Below are 16,891 nucleotides of genomic sequence, written 5' to 3' on the forward strand. Positions count from 1 at the left end.
TCTGGCGTTCAGAACGAACAAAAAGAGTAATCAGCACGAGGATGTGCTCAAATTCAGTCATTGCAAAGTACTCGATGTCAAACTCTAACTGAATTCCGAATCTTATCCGTACGATCGTCTCGACACTGATTTCACGAAATCCCGCTATTCCGTCTTCTACGACATGTATGTAAAGTTTTTCACCTCCTATTACGCTGTTGAGAAACTCGCGAGACCCATGCTCGACTATACGGACTTCTTGACGTACGTGCCGCTCTTCGTCATCGACTGCTCGCATCAGAACGAGTCCATAAAAACCGGCACGGTCGACGTCAAACTCGAGATCGAGTGTATGGAAATCATTCCGGATAATACTACAGCCTATTGTTTAATCATACACGATAAAATTGTACAATATAATCCTCTTACGAATATTGTTAGAAATCTAAGTTAATAAAAATTATTGTTAGAAATATAAGTTTATGAAAAAAAATAAAATACTTTTTTAAAGTTCTTAATGTTTGATTCCTAAATTTTACATTACGGGAGATGAGACGTGGGGAATAAATAAATAAATATAAGCAGCAATTAAGTTTTATTTCTTAAACAAAAAATTTTTAATTTTTATTCTTAAATTCTACATTGTGGTATTTACCACCTTTATATATCATTATTAAATTATTTGCTACCGCAGCGTTTTGCAGCTGCTTCAATTACTCCAAGTCATCTGCCAGTTTTGCCATTCTTCCAGGCAAGAATAGCCATTCATCACTTGCCAATTTTACAGTTATTTTCACCCCATATTTTGTTTTAATTTTCTCAACTTCTAAAATTTCATAATTTTGATCCTCCTTTAAACTATCTAATTTAACAAATTGTTTAGGTATTATGTTTCCCAGATTATTAACTTTTGTAAAATTCACTTTTATTTTATCGATCTCTCTATAAAAAAAAATGATTAGCCTTATTAGAGTTAAAAAAATCATTTTTTTTTTAAATGCATTCACTAATCAAATGAAAAAAAAATGTTTCCTTATCTTTATTTTTTATTATATAAAAACAAAAGAAGTTTTTTTTTCTAACACACTTAATCTCTTTCTTTTCTTCGATACGTCTGACACTACTGCTATGCAGAATACGTGTGACACTACTGGATCTGCTTTGCAGAATAAGTTTTACAGACTGAAGCTTTTTCTTCTTCTTCTGCTGTTAACTTGACTTCTTTGCAAACGATATTATCGTATGTTAAGCGTATTTAATTTCAAAGTTTTGGAAGGGGTAATTTTCTTTTCTTTCTTGCGATGCATTTCCATTGTGATTGACCTATAGGTTTATAACACAATAGAATGAAATATCTATACGGGGATTATTCAGAGGGTATAGTGTATCCTTTTTGATTAAAAAAAAATGTAACTTTATATTTAACAAATGAACGACAAAGACTTTCTCTCGACGAGATTTCTTCAGAGGCTTCATTCAGTCCTCGAACATTCATCAGTGCGGATATTACAATAGTAAATTAAAAAAAAAAAAAATGGAAAGTGAACTGTGTTTTGTGACAATAAATCCAGTAGAGGAGGAGGATGAAAATCCAGCAGAATCGATGTCTGATTACATTAAGAGAATTAACGTTTCTCATAATCATTATTTCGAAGAATATGAAGCTATGCTTCAACATAATATGCACATGAAATGTAAGTACTTATTTTATTTTCTTTTAAAAGAAAAAACCCACCCATCCATACAGATTGTTTATGTCGTAATACATGACATAATTATAATGTCAATAAATAGAATCATGAAAGAATTTTACGACACACATATTTTTGAAAACTGTTAACAATCCCACTATTTGACCAATTGTTTTTTTATTCAAAACGAAGAATAACGAAAAAAAAATTTAATTTTTTTCTTTTTATTTTTTACCAGCCATTGATTTAGAGGAGGAAGAAGAGGAGAGAGAGGAAAAAGAAGAAGAGGAAAGGGAGGAGGAGGAGGAGGGGGAGGAGGAAGAAGAAGAGGTGATTTTTGTAAGTATACTTGCTTTGAAAAAAAAAAATAACAAAATGTTTTCAAATATGTCCCAGGTGAAAAATAGTAGCACACAAACGGAGCCTATTTTCGCAAGAACAGAGGCTATGCAAATGGAACCTGAGATAGATGTAACACCACATTATTGGTGTACTAATTGTAAAAAGTATGGTCACCTACACATTAATTGTCCACTTCCAGAGTGGTGTTCAATCTGCAAAACATACATTCATAATGCTGTAGAATGTATGAAAAACTTTTAAAAAATAAGCATTGTAAATAAAACCAATAAATTTGTATTTCAATAAAGAGAGTTTTTCCTTTACCGTATTCAAAGAACAAAAAACCCTACATTAGCATTATGAAACACTCTATAACTAGTAAGATAATATAAGTTCTCTCTCTCTCTCTCTCTCTCTCTCTCTCTAAGGCGTCCACTGCTTAACGTAAGAGGGGGGGAGGTCACATATGTACCCAACACCAAAGGAGTTTAACGTGGGTGACACACACACACACACACAATGCGCACAACCGCACGAGGAGACGGGGCACTTCCCCTACACCCGCGGAACCCCGACCCCCTCGCCCATCGGTCTCAGCCGAGGAGTGGGGCAATTCCCCTACTTCCCCTACCCCCGCGGAACCCCGACCCCCTCGCCACCCGGACCCAGAATCCTCCTAGCCACACTACTATCGTGTATTACAGCAATGTATACGTAACGGTATTAGATTAACGCGAATACACAGAGGTTTAGAGTTTCAGCAGTCCATCTGGCTACGCGAATACATTGAGCTAAACACACGTTTACGTACAGAATCGAAAAACGATTTTGAAAGGAATCTCTTTAAGCTAATGAACAACGCAGTATTCGGTAAAACTATGGAAAACGTAAGGAATAGAATAGACGTGAAGCTCGCTACCAAGTGAGAGGGATGATACAGGGCAGAAGCATTGATTTCTAAACCGAATTTTCACAGTCGCACAATATTCAGTGAGAATTTGGTTGCAATACAATTATCGAAATTATCCGCGAAATTTGATAAACCGGTGTACGTAGGCATGAGTATTTTAGATATCTCTAAGCTTGTTTGTATGATTTTCATTACGATTATATGTTTCCTACATTTGGTAGCAAATGTAGAGCTTTGTATACTGACACGGACAGTCTGATATACAGTATCGAATGTGATGATGTTTATTCTGTCATGAAAAATGATATTACGAAATTTGATACTAGCGATTATCCATCTGATAATCAATTCGGCTTACCATTGGCTAATAAAAAGGTTCCAGGATTAATGAAGGATGAAAATAATGGTGAGATCATGACGGAGTTCATTGGACTGAGATCAAAAATGTATACTTTTAAAGTACAGGGTTGTACAAAAATTATCAAAAAAGCTAAAGGCGTCAAAGGTTATGTTGTTGATAGAAGCATAACTTTTGATGATTACAAGGATTGTTTGAATAATTTCAATGTACAATCCCGCAATCAAAATTCAATTAGATCTAAATTACATAAAGTTTTCTGAATTACACAGAAAAAAATTGCTCTCAGTCCGCATGATGATAAGCGTTTTGTCACACCTCGTACTGTAGCCACTCTACCTTGGGGTAATTTTAGACTAAAAGAATAATTGTGTATTTATTATATTATATAAAAAACATGTTTTTCCTATTTATTTTAAATACAAGAATATTTATATTACATAAATGATCATAAAACATTGTTCTTATTTATCCACGAATTATGTGTTTTATCCATACCTAACCATTTTACATAAACCTTGTTCCCTTTCTTACGTAACACGTCTTCTACCAGGTATACATTAGGATTAGCTGTTTTTAGGAGCTCACATTCATAAAATCCTCCATATATATCTTTACCATGAAAATCTTTAAGTAAATATGTGGCTGGATTTGTCCTTTGCACTTTTGTAACTTGAAATATTTCAGTAGTCCAGTTCGCTGTGTACCCTTTAGCAAACACGTTCTTGTATTTGCTGATTCGCACAAAATCACTGACCTTGAAGTTGGAACGTCCAACGATCTTAATTGTGTTGTATACAGTAGCAAGCAGATGCTCAGCATGCTCAGGTTTCACATCAGCTGGACGCATTCTTATAGTACGATGCTTCCGTGTGTTATAATCATCCACAAGCTGTTGCAGTATATTTCGCCATTTGTAACTACCGTCCAGTGTAAAACGTTTCCACATTTCGGTTTTTAACGTTCAATTCCAACGCTCGACTATTGACGCTTTTAACGTGCTGTACGTGGAGTAATGATTTATTCCACGTTTTTTCATGAGCAGTTGAAACTCGTTGTTGTAAAATTCTTTATCATTATCAGTTTGCAAATTTTTGGGACATCTTCCACTCTTTAAAATTTTTCTCATAGCTGTGGTCACTTCCTTACCACTTTTTGTCTTAAGCGCTACTGCCCAACCATACTTCGATAAGGTATCAATCACTGTCAGAATATAGTGATGACCAGCATCAACGTAATAACGCATATCAACAAGGTCAGCCTGCCAGAGATCATCGAAACTACGTATTATGACTTTTCGTCGTGGAAAATTTCTTCTCGCAGGGACATGTAACTCTTGCACCAGTTGTTTCTTTTCTTCACTCACGATTTTCCCCGATTCTCTTTTTACAACCTTTCCCCCAGGCACATATAATTTCTGTTTCTTTTCTTCCCTCATGATTCTTTTTCTTTCGAAAGCAATCGATTATCATGAGTATAAAATGTATGATGCATCCTAAACATTCACTTTTTGGATCCATCATTAATCTTGCTGTCTGTTTGCAAAAGTTTTGCCTCAATCTCCTGTATTTTTTTATTTATTCTCTCTTCAATTTTCTCCTCCAATTTAGCTAAACTGTGTTGCAAGAACTTTATATTCACAGGACATGTATTATTATCAGAATCAATAGTTAAATTTACTATTTTTTTATTATTCAAATCCAGTGCTCTTTTAGTCACATTTAATGTACCAATATTAAATTCTTTCCTTAAGTTAAAACCACTACCAAATTTGTTAATTGACATATTGACGTGTGGTATGCAACTGACGAAAATGTTTATAAACTGTACCCTTTTATAGAATAAGATCCTCTTCACGCAACTCTTGTATTATTGACTGTATTTCATTATGGTGGTTTGTATGACCTGCGGTGGTTGATGCAATTAAAAGTCGCAATCGATCAACTAATTCATTAGGATCGTTCCAATGTATATAGTTTGCAGGCTCATCAGTAACACGCATAAATCCACTACCAGCTATCACTCGTTGTGATGGTACTTTATTGTACATTAGTGGTTGAATAATTTTCTTATACTTTGGAACCTTATTCCCTTGAACCTGTTGGTAACTATCATTTGCTCTTTTATATGATTTAGTTTGTTCAAGGATTTGCTTATATATGATCTTGTCATCAATGCTGTAGAGCTTTCTATCAGGCTCTTTCATGAAGATTAATTCAAAAAGACCTCTCGTACCAATATAGCGCTTTTTATCAATTAAAATATCACCTTCATGACTAATATCAAATGTACATCTTCCCATCACATATTGGTTCCTTTCATGTAATGTAACTCCGAAACCATGATCGATTTGATCTTTACTACCGAAAAGGAACAACTGCATATAATGACGTGCAATAGGTGGAAATGATCTCCAATCTATGGAATGATTTATTTGTTTTTTGAGCAATCCTAAGGTTTCCTGTCTTGATGTTGAATGTGATGATGATGTAGACTATTGTCCTGGCTCTGAATGTAATGTTGCAGATTCTTGTCCAGGCTCTGAATGTAATGATGTAGATTCTGGCATTGATTTCATTGGTAATATTGATTTATCAAAAGTAGATTTTTCATCATTATCATCATCATAGATCATCAATGATTTATATGTAAGAGTACCGTCATTGTTATGCAATTTCTTTTTTTTCTTGATAATATACTCATTGGGGGTTGAAGTATGATAACGTTTCCGCTTCTTGTCATGATTTAGATCAATGTTTAAGTCATAAGATTCTTCATTGCTATTATCTGTTTGCATAACTAGTTTTTTCAGTGGATCAACTATTGGTTTAAAAGTTTCATTGAATCTACTTTCCACCATTGATCTTTCCGATTTCAGTGCGCGATGTTTTTCACGAATCACCTCACTCGTTTCAGCAATCTTCTTAAATAGTGACTTTTCATCAATTTTTTTTTGTAAACTTTTAATTGTTTAAGCAGTCAATGTGCTAGTTCAATCGATCTTTAAAGCTGTTCAATCAACTAGTTTAGCAGTTCGACCGACAGGTTCAGCGGTTCAACCGACCTGTTTAGCGGTTCAATCGAGCTGTTCAGCGGTTCGATTGACCGGTTTAGCGGTTCGACCGACCGGTTCAACGGTTAACCTGACCGGTTTAGCGGTTCAACCGATCTGTTTAGCGGTTCAACTGACCTGTTTAGCGGTTCAACCGACCTGTTTAGCGGTTCAACCGACCTGTTTAGCGGTCCAATCGAGCTGTTCAGCGGTTCGATTGATCGGTTTAGCGGTTCGACCGACCGGTTCAACGGTTCACCTGCCGGTTTAACGGTTCAACCGACCTGTTTAGCGGTTCAATTGAGCTGTTCAGCGGTTCAACCGACCTGTTTAGCGGTTCAATCGATTGGTTCAACGGTTCACCTAACCAGTTTAGTGGTTCGACCGACCTGTTTAGCGGTTCAATCAATCGGTTTAGCGGTTAACCGACCTCTTTAACGATTCGACCGACCGGTTTACCGATCCAAGCGACCCGTTTATCTGTATAACTGGTTTGCTTAATAAGGTAACCGTTCCGTTTTGTGTAATTAAAAGCTTTACACTGTTCAATGCACTACGTTAAACTAACACTTTCCAGCACTGATATGATGCTTTATGCTACTCGATGGTTGCATACTCATTGAATCCCTTCCGATATCGACCATTTTGCATACCACTGTCCTTATCAATTACTAAAAATCCATAATCTTCCTGCCAACACTTTGAACACAATTCGCAAAATTTTTCAAATGTCATATCAGTGTTTACATGATCTTTGTAAACATGCTTCAAGTTAGTCCCATCCTGCTTAAAAATGATTATCATATTTGCATTGTCACGAATCAGATGTTTTGGGATCTTGTCATAGGTCTGACAAAGATAGAAGCAATCGATGCTCGAGTGCCGACCCATTGAAAAGTAGTCTCTTATATTGTCCTGCTTATCGCTAGCCACATCATCAAATATAAAGATTGAATTTGGTAATGCATCTGTCACATTTATAACCTCACTATTATTTGAAAATTGATGATAACCAATTTCCTCCATATCTGTCAATAGCTGTTCCAAGTAACGGTACTTCGGTTGCTGTAACGATTTCGAGTAAACGTACAGGTTGCCAAATCTTACACCGTGAGGACTCTCAATAAGACTTAGCAATACGTTTGTTTTCCCACAATTTGAGGGTCCGCAAACTATACAGCGTATAGTTGACGGTAGCAAAGTTCCATGACGTTTCATATCACTAACGGTGGGAGTGTGATAATCGGTATTAGAGATATTGATACTTAATGGCTGCTTTACGAAATGCATTCTCGAATGACTGTGAGGTTAAATCTTAATTGCACGAGCTATTTATAGGCATGAAATCAGAAAATTGAATCAGTTTTCATTATGCCTGCATTTGTGTTGGATGTTACAAGTTTGGAGGAGTTAAGCAGTGATCAATTGGAATACGTACCGAAAATTGTACTTTTAAAATACTATTCACACAGTATTGACAGATATTCGAATAAATTACCCAAGCATATTCGTGCAGATCCTGAGGTTCAAAAATATCGCTATTGTTTACAACATTTTAATCTACCTAATACTACTCATGCGGATGGACTACCACCGTTGATAAAAGATTGTTATACATGTCGTGCGTTGGATGTGGATCATTTCTCAATAAAACAATAAACAAACTACCGTTTGAGCTTCATTTACCGGGATACAATTACTGTGGACCAGGAACTCGACTTCAAGAACGATTAGCACGCGGTGATCGAGGTGTGAATCAGTTGGACGAAGCCTGTCTAGAACACGATATCGCATATTCGCAATACAAAGACTTGTCGCAGCGTCATCAAGCTGATAAAGTGCTCGCAAAACGTGCACGTAGACGTATCATAGCTGGAGACGCAACCTTGGGTGAGCGTGCTGCAGCAACAGCTGTCTGGGCGTCTATGAACGCAAAGCGTAAACTTGGTTTAGGATTACAAACAGATATGGTGAGGAAAGTAGCAGCGATAAAAACTGGAAATAGTGCTGTAAAAAAACGTAAAATTCGAGTGCCTAAAAAACGGGGCGGCTTGTTGCCTCTGCTCCCACTGCTAGGTGCGGTGGGAGCACTAGCAGGTGGAGCATCATGTATAGCGAAAGCTGTAAACGATGCCAAAGCTGCGAAAAAACTGTTGGAAGAAATGCAGCATCACAATTGTATGATAGAAGCAACTGCAAGAGACGGACGGGGGCTGTATCTCGCACCGTACAAACGAAGCGGAGGAGGCGTAGCAAAAAAATCAATATCAAAGAAGCGAACAAAAAAGTAACTGTACACGGTCTACCAAGATCTGGTGCTACAAGTAATATTCATTTATCTCACGTATGTCGTGATATACCAAATTTCCGTGGAGTCTTTATGCGTACAAGTTTACCGCGAAACGGTCCATGGTCTAATGAATGTGCAATCGTTAACCTTGATGATTCTAATGGTCCGGGCACTCACTGGGTTGCCTACGTTAAATGTAATAATCTTGTAAATTATTTCGATTCTTTCGGCAATCTGAAACCACCGACTGAATTCGTACGGTACTTCGGTCCGCTTAGTACAATTTATTACAATCATGACCAATATCAGTCGTATGATACTAGCATTTGTGGTCAGTTGTGTGTTAAATTTCTAAGAGAACAGACAAAATGTCTTTAACATTTACGCTATCAGGACTTGGACATGTATTGGAATCAAATTTTTTCCCTCCGATCAATCTAGACGACGGTCACTATGAACTGGGGCTCGTAGATTTTCAAAGTTTCTACTCGATCGCCAATGTAGATGAAACGAATAATAATTTTTACTTTGGTAAAAATAAACTAATAACCATACCTCAGGCTGTTATGACTTGAGTGCGATAAATGAATACTTGCGTATGCGGTTGGAGTTACCTTATGATGATAATGTTATTATTCTGCGCGCCAATAATAACACATTGAAAAGTGAAATAATGTGTAAATATTCTATTGATTTTACAAAAATTAATAATATTGGTTCTCTGCTAGGATTTTCGTCAGACCGCGTAATCCTACCACACACTTGGGCTGAATCGGACGAACCTGTGAACATTTTAAAAGTAAATATTCTACGTATCGAATGTAACATTACCGCTGGTGCATATACGAACGGTAGACCACGACATGTCATCCACGAATTTTTCCCAAGCGTTCCACCAGGCTATAAAATCTCGGAAACACCGAAGAACGTCATTTACTTGCCAGTCATTGCAAGGGTAATCGATCGTCTCACATTACGTATTCTCGATCAAGACAATCGTCCTGTAAATTTTGGAAAGGAGGAAATCACCATACGATTACACATTAGAAGATGTTGATTTATAAGAATACTGTTGTGGTTCAATCGCTGATTCACGACAAACTTGAAATTCTCTTGTATAATAAGGTTTATTGATTTTTGATTTACAATGTTTCTTCTTTATACAAGTTGATAACCAGAGCTATGAGCTAGATAATTATAGTTTTAAGAGACAAAGGATTGCCTGGATAAGATTAAGAGATAAGAGGACTGAAGGTCCTAGGAGACTCGACTTGTTCCTTCTAGCTTTTGACTCGAACTGATTTTTGGGGCTGCACGTTTGGGGCTCTTACCCTCAAAGTGCAGCGTCAAACATTACCTTATATGGTAACATTTGCGGGTCCCAATGGTCAAATGCGTCATTGTTCTAGAACATTCGACTGCCGTCGAAGTGCATTTGCCACGTGTCGGGACTTAGCCTTGGCGACAGTGTGAACGAGCTGCGTCTGGCGCTTCGTATTACACTCAGGAATTTGTCGCTATTAGGAGCATTTCTCCTTTACAATGAGGCTATTGGTATTTTAGTATAACTATGATAATTTAGATTTATTAATTATGTCTTCAAATGAAAATAATATTAAATATATTAATCATATTATGCTTATTGTAACAATGAGTTATGTATGTTTACTCTATGTACATAACAATACCGACGATTATAAACCAACATTACTCGATAAACCAATCAGTCAATTAGCTGCAACAGAGCTGAATACATCAGCTCAGAGTGAAATAGGGAACAACGTGATCGGTGGCAAAAAAGTTTTGACAAGAAAAAATATAGATTATTTACACTCATTGGGTCTGACTGTGAAGAAAACAAATCATGGATCCGTTGAACGTTACCGCACAGCCTGCGTACGACAACCGCATCACTAAATTGGAAATACATGCTTACAATCCGTATGCGAATGCATCATTCGGAAATAGCGATGAAATTCGTATCCCAATACAACAGCAAGATTTGATTCTTTTGCCCAGTGGTAGTTACCTCTACATAGAGGGGAAGCTGATTGAAGGTACTCGTGCTGCTACTATACCTTTGACGGATAAAGTTATGCTCGACGCTAATTCCATGGCATTTCTGTTCGATGAAATTCGTTATGAATTGAACGGTATTGAGATTGATCGGTACAAAAACGTTGGTATCACTACCAGTATGAAGAATCTCATATCTTTAAGCAGTGAAGAGAGTATGAGTCTACGTCATTCTGGCTGGTTCATTGCCACTCAAGAGCGTGAAAATGTTGCTGACACATTCAGCTTTTGCGTTCCCCTGCATATGCTGTTGGGATTCTGCGAAGATTACAAACGTGTCGTTATCAATGCACGCCATGAGCTCGTTCTGATACGAGCGCGTAATGATATAAATTCAATATTTTCTTCGAATCAGTTTACCGATTCTGGGATTGAACTGCATCGAGTGCAATGGAGAATGCCTCACGTAACTTTAAATGAATTTACCAAACTACAATTTCTACGCATTATCGAGCAGAATAAAAATCTCACCATGGCTTTTCGTTCCTGGGAGCTCTACGAATATCCCCTTTTACCTCAAACACAGCGACATACATGGGCTGTTAAAGCAGCTACACAATTGGAGAAGCCTCGATACGTGATACTGGCGTTTAGAAAGAATAAGAAGAACGATCAATATTCGAATGTACTTAAATTTAGCGATTGCGATGTACGTGATGTTAAAGTCTATTTAAATTCTGAATTTTATCCGTACGATCGTCTCGACACTGATTTCACGAAATCTCGCTACTCCGTACTCTATGATATGTATGTAAAGTTTTTCCACTCATATTATGCTGGTGAAAAACTGTCGAAACCAATGCTCGATTACCTAAACTTCTTGCAATACGGTCCGCTCTTTGTAATTGATTGTTCACATCAGAACGAGTCAGTGAAAACCGGCACGGTCGATGTTAAGATTGAAATCGAGTGTTGGAAAAATATTCCGAGTAATACTACAGCCTATTGTTTAATTATACATGATAAAATTATAGACTATAATCCTCTTACGAATATAGTTAGAAATGTAAGTTAGATATATAAGGTTAGAAAAAAAATAAAGCACTTTTTAATAAATATATATAAAGCATTTTATTCACTCATTTATTATGCAAAACACTTATTGTTTAATCTTAAATTCTAAATTATTATAATTCCCGCCTAAGTATTTCATGATTAAAATATTTTGTGATGCTGCATTTATCAGCTCCGTAAACTGATCCTGCGATTCGAGTAAGGCAACCATCCGGGCAGGGAGATAAAACCAATCCTCCGTTGATAGTTTCGCTATTATCCTCATTCCATATTTAGTCTTTATTTTCATCATTTCAATTATTTCATATTCTTTATTTTCCTCGAGACTGTTTAATTTAACAAATGTCTTTTCAGGGATGAAAGCGAATGCATTAACTCCAGTTAAAAATGCCATTTTATCTAGACCTTGTATTACACAAAACTATTATTATTATTATTGAAAAAAATTAAAACAATATTTGAATAATATATTCCTACCTTTCTTTAGCAGTTTTTTCAAAGTAATCAGTTGAAACTGAGGTATAAACTGAGCTGAGTATTCTTACTGATCTGAAGATTCTTGCTGGTTGTGTGGTCGATGCACTAACTAAAGTTTGAACAGATTGAAGCTGGTTCACTATTGTTCGAATCCATTTATATAGGAAAAATTGTTGATGGAGGGGGTAAAATTCATTGATGGAAGGGGTAAAAAAATTTTTGTTGGAAACGTGTGCAGAACTTTAAGGTGTCATTAAAACTGATTAGTAAGATGATATACTGCTGATTACTCAAATTATGATTCTATTAAAAGAATATGCATGAATCATTCAAGCACATTTTCATTTTAAGAAAAGAGGAGATGATCTTCAATGTGTTAGCGATCAATATATTTGTAAAGATCTATCTTCTGAATAAAAATCCAAAATATACATTAAAATTTTTTAAAAAGGATATGTTCTTGCTGGAGATCTCAACTTCATCATACGTAGACATATTGTTATATAGTAAGCTCTAGCGTGGAGCGTATTCGAGGTTAATAATTTTCGTCTCGTGCTGAAATTAATACCAAAAAGATATTTGTATATCTGAAGCATGCTTCTCTCTTGAATCTTTATTACATGCATTCTCACGAAGATTTTAATTTCATAGCTTAGTAAGATGATGATATGTGTTTGTTTATCTGAACTATTACATGCATTCTCACGAAGATTTTAATTTCATAGCTTAGTAAGATGATGATATGTGTTTGTTTATCTAAACTATTACATGCATTCTCACGAAGATTTTAATTTCATAGCTTAGTAAGATAATGATATGTGTTTGTTTATCTAACTTGGGGTGTAATTTCATCAAATGACACGTATAAGTACCCTCAACACTGTCGTTGAAAGGGCGTTTCTTATTAAGATAGTTGGTATTGGAGATGTTATAAAAATCTGAGTAGTTCCAGACTGCTCATTAAAGTTTGCTTCTACCACAGATCTATTTGCAATAAAATAAAAAGTAGCAGTGACATTGTTAAAAAATGGGTTTCGAAAAAAGAGAAGTTGTCCTACCAAATAAAAAGAATTTAGTCGATCAAGGGAAACCTATTGCGGTTGTTAAACCATTCCGGTTGGTACCGCAGGTGACAAATCAGCTGTCGGAGGCTCCTGCTCAACCTGGTACTGTCCTCACTCCAAATCAGGCGCTGGCACATCGGCTGCTACTGTTACGGGTGCGCAATATGCAGCCGATGTGAATATAGGGATCGTGAGTGTATTTAACAGAAACCACCCATCGGTAAGAATTAATAAAAGTCTACACATTCCTAACATTAAGTACTGCATGAAAAAATAAAAGATCAAGACTAATAATAAATAATTTTCTTTAATCATAGATTCTGTTGCTATTTGGGAGCTGAGTGTCAGCATCATAGTGAAAGGAGGAATACACTCTTTAGACAAAATGAGACATACGCTGTGTGGACAGAATATTACAGTAGACTCTTTGCTGTCTATATCCACATTTCTAGTGTCATATACTTACATGTCAAGAAAAATTAAATATTTTCTTTTTATACATTATCTTAATTATATTATTTTTAAATTAATAATTGTATAATATTTATTTATTCCTAAAATTCATACCAATCCTTCACCCTCACATCATTATTATTTTATCTTTCAATCGAAAACCTTGAAAATCCACAATTCCAACAAAAGCATATTGAAAAAAATTCAAGGTTACGCGATCGAAAAAATCAATGCAGGGGGAATCTGTTTTACCATCTAGGAAACTGCTTTTACCGACTGGGACCGACGTCAGACGAGTTGGGGTGTGACGTCAAAAGGCTGCAAGTATCCTCCCGCACCCCCGCAACCCTCTCGCCTCTACCTGCTGCGAGCTCACGTGGAGCTTCCGATTTCCCCCACCAACACCGCTTAGCACTTCTTGGCTCCCCCCACTACCTCGCAACCAGGCTCATCTGAGTGGACAGGAGTGGGGGGGGGGGGGGGGCTAGAATCGGCATAGTATGTCTACTGCTGTATACTTAGTAGAAAAAGTATTACGGAAAAAAGGTAATAAATTTTTGTAAAATGGTTAGGATTAAATTCAAACCATAATTCGTGGATTAATAAAAATAACGTATTGTAATTATTATTGTAATCAAAATGTCTTTTTTAAATAAAAAGTTTTATTAATTCTCATAATTTACTTGTATTACATTTTTATGACCCCATGGTAATGTATCAGTTGAATTTGCTATTAAATATCTTTTATCATCGTATGGACTTAGCGCTATTTTCTCCTCACAAATTGTAAAGACATTATGTAAATTTGATCTTATTATATTTTGCTTACATATTAATGTATTGAAATTTTTTAAAGAATCTATATAATCATCAAATTCTATATTTTTTACAACATAGCTTTTAATACCTTTAATACATTTTTTATCCTTATTAACACCGTTGATTCGATATGCATACATTTTTGATCGAAGTCCCACAAATTCTGACATTAAATTACCGTTACATTCATCCTTCATTAAACCAATTACTTTTTTATTAACCAAAGGTATATTATATTTATTATTAATAGGATAATCACTTGTATCAAAATAATCTATTTTTTCTCGAATGAAATCGTAAATATTTTCACACTTAAACTCATAAATTAAACTATCGGTATCAGTATACAAAAGTTTTACGTCTAATTTGAATTTTGGTAGAATTACATCATAGTGAAAGCAATATAAACATACTTTAGATAAATCTAAAACGCACATTCCAATAAATATTGGTTTATCAATAATAATATTTAATTTTTTCATTTGTATTGCAACTAAATCTTCGTCAAAAATTGAAATTCGATAAAAATTTGGTTTTCATACTAATGATCTTACACCGTATCTACCTCCCCAATTATTTTTTATATGAACATTACATCTCTAACGTACACTTTCTATAGTTTTACCAAAAACAGCATTATTCATTAATTTGTATAAATTTTTCTCAAAATCACTATTACTTTCAGTTCGTAATTTATATTCAAATCAATATAACTCTTCAACCAAAATGATTGTTTAAATTTTAAAATTCTATGTATTTTTTCCAAAACCACACAATGATTTAAAGCTTGTTTCAAATTTCTATAATGCATTACATAACAATACTTATTGTTTAATGTTGCTAATAGTTTTGAAATTTTTGATTTTTGTGGTTTTTCATTTTCCGGACACATAGGTAAATCTCTTTGTAAATCGTGAATTTTTTCAGGATAAGAAAGATCAACTTCTATGATGTATCCTGTATCTGAATCATCAGCATAGTCATTTACATTGAAATTTTCACAATTCTCAACCCATTCAAATTGTCCAAAAGGTAAAGCCTGAGACATTGCCCAACCATATTAATTGTTTACATCAAAATACTTTAAATAACGAGATGATTCACTTGAATTATAATTTGATAAAAATTTATTGTTTGCCTTGGCATACCTATTAGAACATTGACTGAGACCACCTCTTATACCTCGTTCAATAAATGTTAACATATCTATATCAGTTACTAATTCCAACTTAATATCAGTATAAAATAACATTACATCCCATGTATAACTTGGTAAACTAAAATAATGAACTGGATCAAGTCTATAATTATTTATAAATGATTTTCTAAAATTTTCAAAAATATCTGCAAACAACAGAACATCTGTTTTTAGATACAAATCAGAATATTCACCGATATTTTGAATATTAAAAGTATTCCATACTTTAAGAGCATGTGTATAATCATTCTCTGAAATTTCACATTCATTTAAATGATTGTAAAATAATTCACGAGATGGAAGTTTTGATTCATTTAAAACATTTATATCTTTAACATAATCATATGGAAACACACCTTTACGTGTTAATAAATTAAAAGCATTCAAACTAATATTTTGAAATTCTAATTTCAAACACGTAAAATTATTCTGATCTACGTAATTGGCTAATTTTTCCAGACTAAAATTCAAAAAACGAAATGAATCTAAAAATATAAATTTAATATTACTATTTTTTATAAATTTAATTATAGTCATATATTTTTCCATATTTAACGGTATTACTTTTACATCGCCTTCAAAACTATTTGTAATGTCGCGAATTAAAAAATGAGCATCATAATTACTTAAATTATGAAATATGACTGGAATATTTAGTTTTAATTTATAGTTTATATTACATGAATTATGAGCAGCACCTCTAAATAATCCTGTGATATGATCATGATCTCGAACCTTTACATCATTTACACTAAATGGTTTTTCACAAATATAACAAAAACTTGCCTTTACAAATTTTTGAATATCTTGTTTTGACATTTCCATTGGTTTAATATCATTTATTATCTAAAATATATATATATATATATATATATATATATATATATTTTATTTTTATCAATAAGCACATTTTTATTATAACGACTGTATGTAACATGAACTAGGCTTAGCTTTTATTAAACGAATTAATCTGTGTACCGGACTGATATACGTGCCTCCGCATGTTCTTATTTTGGCTACTCTGGTGACTCCTTCAGCCCCTATAAATACTTTTACAATGACGCCCTTTTTCCAGCAGTTACAAGGCGCTTGCAAATATACGAGTATTACAATATCTCCTTTATTAAAATTCTCCTCATTCTTAACCCATTTCTTGCGCGGAAGCAAT

The 16,891-nt window shown here is 34.6% G+C and overlaps 2 protein-coding genes and 1 pseudogene across 2 annotated transcripts; 1 reads left to right on the forward strand and 2 right to left on the reverse strand.

Moving 5' to 3' along the window:
• The first annotated feature begins 2,965 nt into the window (after nt 1-2,965).
• LOC136781523 (uncharacterized) lies at nt 2,966-3,648 on the forward strand (annotated as a pseudogene).
• Nucleotides 3,649-3,728: 80 nt separating this feature from the next.
• On the reverse strand, nt 3,729-4,526 carry LOC136781524 (uncharacterized). The gene is made up of 2 exons (XM_066740411.1): nt 4,369-4,526; nt 3,729-4,200 (listed from the first exon to the last, which is right to left on the reverse strand). Exons 1-2 carry the CDS (start codon nt 4,524-4,526, stop codon nt 3,729-3,731), a joined length of 630 nt encoding a protein of 209 aa, XP_066596508.1.
• A 9,845-nt stretch (nt 4,527-14,371) lies between these two features.
• On the reverse strand, nt 14,372-16,542 carry LOC136781525 (uncharacterized). The gene is made up of 5 exons (XM_066740412.1): nt 15,918-16,542; nt 15,664-15,869; nt 15,205-15,564; nt 15,091-15,124; nt 14,372-15,024 (listed from the first exon to the last, which is right to left on the reverse strand). Exons 1-5 carry the CDS (start codon nt 16,540-16,542, stop codon nt 14,372-14,374), a joined length of 1,878 nt encoding a protein of 625 aa, XP_066596509.1.
• Between the last annotated feature and the right edge of the window lie 349 nt (nt 16,543-16,891).

This window comes from Prorops nasuta, unplaced genomic scaffold (genome assembly GCF_024137725.1).
Source record: "Prorops nasuta isolate Cenicafe-Biocafe unplaced genomic scaffold, Cenicafe_Pnas_1.2 PNAS00023, whole genome shotgun sequence".
Lineage (NCBI taxonomy): Eukaryota > Metazoa > Arthropoda > Insecta > Hymenoptera > Bethylidae > Prorops > Prorops nasuta.

Bases quoted from the DNA above. Each gene is read 5' to 3' on its own strand.
- LOC136781524 (XM_066740411.1), bottom strand. From the start codon at position 4,526: ATGCGTTATTACGTTGATGCTGGTCATCACTATATTCTGACAGTGATT. The intron at 4,201-4,368 runs GCAAACTGATAA...ACTGGACGGTAG, and splicing joins GGAAGATGTCCCAAAAATTT to TTACAAATGGCGAAATATAC.
- LOC136781525 (XM_066740412.1), bottom strand. From the start codon at position 16,542: ATGTCAAAACAAGATATTCAAAAATTTGTAAAGGCAAGTTTTTGTTAT. The intron at 15,565-15,663 runs GCAAACAATAAA...GCAATGTCTCAG, and splicing joins GTTCTAATAGGTATGCCAAG to GCTTTACCTTTTGGACAATT. The intron at 15,125-15,204 runs GTAATAGTGATT...AGTGTACGTTAG, and splicing joins ATATAAATTACGAACTGAAA to AGATGTAATGTTCATATAAA.